Raw genomic sequence first — 5,258 nt, 5'->3', positions numbered from 1 at the left:
TCAATAACTAACACAAGTAATCAATATGGTCATTTGCAAAATGTCAATATACTAGAATATACTAATCATATTAAATAGTAACCTTAATATAGTCAAAAAGTATGATATTTCATGATTTTTGAGATTAAGGGTATATTAGGTACTTTTGGTTGTGTATTTAGTAAAATATTAGAATGAGAAATTAAATGGGTAATGTATTAAGTATGGAGTGTGTATTAAGTAATTAGGGGTGTGTATTTAAAACTTCTCTAAAGAAAATAAAAAAATAGAGGAAGAGAATTTTTTTTTTTTTTTTGAAGTAATTGAGGGCATAATAGACTTTTTTAGGGGAAGATAACAGAGTTTTTGACGGCAGGGACTAATTAGGAGGAAATTGGGAGTTCAAGGACTTTTTAGGTTAAATTCAAAGGTCAGGGACTGAAACGATGAAACTCTATAAGTATATGGAGTAAGCAGTATTTAACTCAATAATTATCTTCAAACAGAAAATCCTCAAATTAATTTCTTTACAAATGAAGCTAGATTCATTTAAAATCCTCAAATTAATTTCTTTACAAATGAAGTTGGATTCATTTAAAATCCTCAAATTAATTTCTTTACAAATGAAGTTGGATTCATTTCCATTATTTTCTTTACAAATTAATGTCTTTACAAATGAACTTGGATTCATTTCCCTTAACGCAGTTTTCTCCAAAAGTAACTTAATCTTTTTCCTTAATAGAAAGTAGTAACAAATTGTAAAAATAAAAATCTGTTTTTAGTTACTAGTTGTGCCATAAAATTGTCATGAGCGTTAGACCACCCAATAACCAAATTCTTTAAACTGAATCTGTCAAAATTTAAATCTATTATTTGCTTGCCTAATTTTAATGGTCCACCCCTGCTATATAAACCATGTCCTAATAGGCCTCTTTTTCATCAACACTCAAACTCAAAGTACTAAAAGACTAAACATACACACTTACCATCATGAGTCCTCACTACCTCGTTGCAATCCTTGCTCTCCTCTTTCCTCTTCTCACAGCTGCAGTAGACAAAAGTGGTGACTCTGCTCCACTCGGTGCTTGGACACCCTTGAAGAACATTAGCGACCCTCAAGTCACAGAGATCGCAAAATATGCGGTTAAAGTATACAACAGCCAAAATCATAAGAACTTGATCTTTCAGAAGGTGATCAAGGGATATTACCAAATTGAATCAGGAAGACTTTATAAACTTGACGTTAGAGTCAAGGATGAGAAGTCTGTTCAGTTCCCCACAACCGATTACCAAGCTATTGTCTTGACAAGAGGATCTTTCTTTAAAAAATTGGTCTCCTTTCGTCAGATCTCAAATTAAGTTTGGGTATGTGATTTTTCTCTAGAGAATGTTGAATAACAAGCACTTGAATGTATCATCTTTCAATATAATAAGAATATAATAAGACGAGTGAAATTCACCCTCCATTTTACAACCCACACTCTATTTCTTTTTTGCTCTGATTACAATTTTAGCAAAATATAATGACTTTATAGAATCATCAAAAGTGTGGTTAAGTTCTTGCAGGGATTGCTTTGGAACACAATTACTGTGAAAGTCAAGCACTACAAAGTAAAAACACCCAACGGACTGAAGAGCTCTAGTACTCTAAACCAGATTGTTTTGCTAAAATTGTAAATTTCTGAAGAATCTCGGTACAATACTACAAATAAAGACATAGAATGATGTAAAATGGAATCCATCCAATGCCTCCTACATACTGAAACAGATCAGTTTCTCTACACAACCATTGACACACATCAGAGCGCCAATTCTCCAGACACTCTTCAGTGGAAGAATACTGAACTAACGAACAAATTAGCTGCTTTAATTGCTTGGGGCAAGTTAGAATATTAGATGCATTCGATGCAAGGGAAGAAGATTCATGGGGACATTACTGTTTTGCTGCGAATTCTGCTTGATCGCCTCAGTGGGGTTGCAATGACTTTAACTTCTCCATTTTTGCCACCCTCCTAATTTGACATATAAAGGAACATTAAGGAATGATTAGCAATACGACATAATACTTGGACTATATAATGGATAGAATCAAATTAAGACCAAAAAGAAAGCAAAGGTTTTCAAAAATGATTATGAAAACGGAAACCAACTTGTACTGCAACCAAAAATTGCTCACCTTCATCTTGACAATTTTCTCAGAAGTATAGCTTCCATGTGAAGTATCCATGGAAGAGAACTCTGACTCAGTTGGCTGCATTTCAATAACATTCAAGTCATAATCTGATGAAAGATATTGAATAGAACTTGAGGGCAGACATACAAAATTGTCCTAGCAAATGAAAATTGAACCAACATTTCTGCAACAAAAGTGGCTCACCTTTATCTTCTTCTCAGAAGTATAGCTTCCATGTGAAAGGGAACCCATGTAAGAAAACTCTGACACAGACGGCTGCTGTTGAATTGAAACTGAATGAGCCTTGCTTCTTGACTTCTTCTCTGATGAAACAGCATAATTGCTTTCTTCACCTTCTCTCATCTTGTTTTTCAAACCACCACTTCTTAGAGAGCTGCTGACCTCTCCAACCACAAACTCACCCAGCAATTCAATTCTTGGTGCCTTGCTATGGTACGCTTCTGAACCTTCATCAAATGAATTATTTGAATTGGAAGACAAAGACATCCTTCTAAAAGATGAGTAAACATCTTGATCAATGCTATTGTCCCCTTCTCTGTTGGAAACTGCTGAGTTGTATTTCTCTGATATTGCAGACTTCCCAATCATTTTCTTCTGCTCTATTATCAGATTCTTCATGGAACCAGTATTTGCTATCACCGAAGAATCCTTGCTGATAGCCTTCTTTCGCCTCAAGTGAAACGCCAAAGCCAAAGAGACTGCAACTACTGAAAATATTGTGACCCCAACAGCAATAGCTCTATAAAATGTCTTGGATTTCATGTGGTTGAGTAGCTCCTCCCCCCATTTCTGTTCTGCTCCTGAATTGAGAAATTCACCATCAAGGCCTGTTTTATCATCATCCATGGTCTCTGATATAACAAATTCAGCCATCATGTTACTAGAATACTCTTTTCCCTCCATTTTGCTCTCAATCATTTCATGAATTGGCTCCACTGCAACCTTGCCTTCTACTTCAAAAGCATTTGAAGCATCGGACACTAGACTGCGAAGATCAACCTCATTAGCCATAGATGGTGTCTGATAAAGTTGAGAAGATTCATCATTTCCTGGAGATACAACATCCCACAACTCAGAATTCTCAGGTAGTTGATCAGAAATCTCTTCAATATCTTCAACTTCTAGCACTACCACTTCACCCAAGTCATCAACTCCCCTTTTCTCTTCTCCTTCAGTCAGTTGTAAAGCTTCACTTTCTTCAGCTTGTGATGCTAACACTTCTCTTGGCATATCAGCATGTTCTACAGTTCCCAAATTCTCATCTTCAACCTTCACTTCCTCCTTAACCTCCTCATCAACTCTCCAGTGTCCTTCCATAAAATCCATTTTTATCTGTTGTTCTTGACCCGGAACTTCACTTCCAAGCTCATGTTCTACAGGTTCAACCGCCTTTACCTCCTCAATCCCTATATCAATACCTCCTTTGACTCCTCCTACTAAACCCCATTGCCCTTCTTCTCTATGATCCCAGAGATTACTTCCACTTTCGAGTTTCTTCAATGAATCAGTTTCAAATGTATGGTTCTCACTCCTCAAAGACGCCTCCTCAACACTCTCAAAGAGGGTCTCCTGGTTCATAGAAGCCATGTGTGAGGTAAATAGTACTAGAACCATGAAAAGAAGCAAACTTTTCATTACCCCTTTCAAATTACAACCCTTCTTCTCTTCCTCAACCTCCCCATCTTCCTCATCACTTTCCCCAATCTCCCCATCACTTCCCTCACTTACTTCATCCCTCCCTCAATCACTTCATCAATGGATTCAATGCCCTTAATTTCTGCATCACCCCCCTTAATTTCTCCATCAATCTCCTCAACATCTTCATCTTCCTGCTTATCAGAAGAACTAGAAGTGGTAACAGAACCACCTTCCTCATCACTAGCCTTCTGGGATTCAAAAGAACCACTGCTACTAAGATTCAACCCATCAATTCCTTCTGCATTGCTATTTCCTAGGCCAAGAATCAACTCACGGCGCCTATTCGGGTTATATCGGAGGAATTGAGGCCTCGGAGAAAGGTAATTGGTAACTGGGTCATAAGGCCTTGAAGACAAATCATCTGAAACAACATTTTGTTCATCACAAAGTGATTTAGAAACTGGAGGCGTTAAGGGTGTGGCCTTTTCAACATGGGTGTTGGAAAAAACTGATTCAGAAACCTCATTTCTTTCACCTAAGATGTTCTTTCTAGAAGAAACTGCCTTACAAGCCGCGGATATAGTTGGCGACATGTAGTGCTTTTTCATCGATTTCTTGGGGTTAGACAAATTGGGGCTTCCCAATTGCTGATAGTAGTGCTCGTTTTCATCTGCATAATCCACAAGAACAGTTCTTGATACAAAATCCAAGGCAATTAAAGAAACAGAATACATTTCTAACCCTGCGTAATTGGTTCTTGAAAATTTCACTCTGTTATTACCAGATTCCAATTGTTTCTTAGAAACCAATGTTTTCATGGAAATTGACCAAAACCCATTTCAATTCTTGCTGAGAAATTAATGGGTTTTCTTGGAAATTGAAAACCCTGATTGGAAATAGAGAGGGGGAAGCGAGAGAGGTACCTGATGCAGATGGTTTTGGAGTTGCAGGGGGCCTAGTGGGCGTTGAAGACGAAAGAGCCATGACAGAACCTTCCATTTCCTTTGAGAATGATTCGCTGAATTTGAATGTGTTGCAAAATTGAGAGGGAAAGCACTGTGGGTGGTTGTGAAGTGGGGAAGCAAAGAGCGTGGAGACGACCGTTGGAGAATGGAGGATTTGTTCTATATGGGATTTTGAAAATTTGAGACCGTTGGAATGAGGGGCTTGCAACGGCACCAAACGTGGATAATTCATATTCTGACGTGGGTGATAAAATGTTGTTTCTTAATGTGTCTACAAGTCATAATGAGACAACGACACAAAAATTTGTATTTTGGAAATGGCATCTCCCCGTAGGATTATTACCGTAATAGGTGGATTGCTTTCTCTCAATTTTGGTATGGTGATAAAGGGATTAACAAAATTGTGTTTTTGTTTTTTTTTGCCAAATAATGAAATTGTGTTTTGTCCATATGTAAATCAGTAAATGTATGCATGAATCAGA

At 37.4% G+C, this 5,258-nt stretch overlaps 1 protein-coding gene across 1 annotated transcript; it reads right to left on the bottom strand.

Moving 5' to 3' along the window:
- Positions 1–1,467: 1,467 nt before the first annotated feature.
- On the bottom strand, positions 1,468–4,915 carry LOC112189150. The gene is made up of 4 exons (XM_024328423.2): positions 4,735–4,915; positions 2,357–4,481; positions 2,156–2,230; positions 1,468–1,991 (listed from the first exon to the last, which is right to left on the bottom strand). The coding sequence occupies exons 2-4, from the start codon at positions 3,806–3,808 to the stop codon at positions 1,902–1,904; spliced, it is 1,617 nt and encodes a 538-aa protein (XP_024184191.1). The 5' UTR covers positions 3,809–4,481; positions 4,735–4,915; the 3' UTR covers positions 1,468–1,901.
- Positions 4,916–5,258: the final 343 nt, after the last annotated feature.

This window comes from Rosa chinensis, chromosome 2, assembly GCF_002994745.2.
Source record: "Rosa chinensis cultivar Old Blush chromosome 2, RchiOBHm-V2, whole genome shotgun sequence".
NCBI lineage: Eukaryota > Viridiplantae > Streptophyta > Magnoliopsida > Rosales > Rosaceae > Rosa > Rosa chinensis.
The sequence above is the reverse complement of the archived record's forward strand: the minus strand, read 5'-3'. Positions and strand labels throughout refer to the sequence as shown.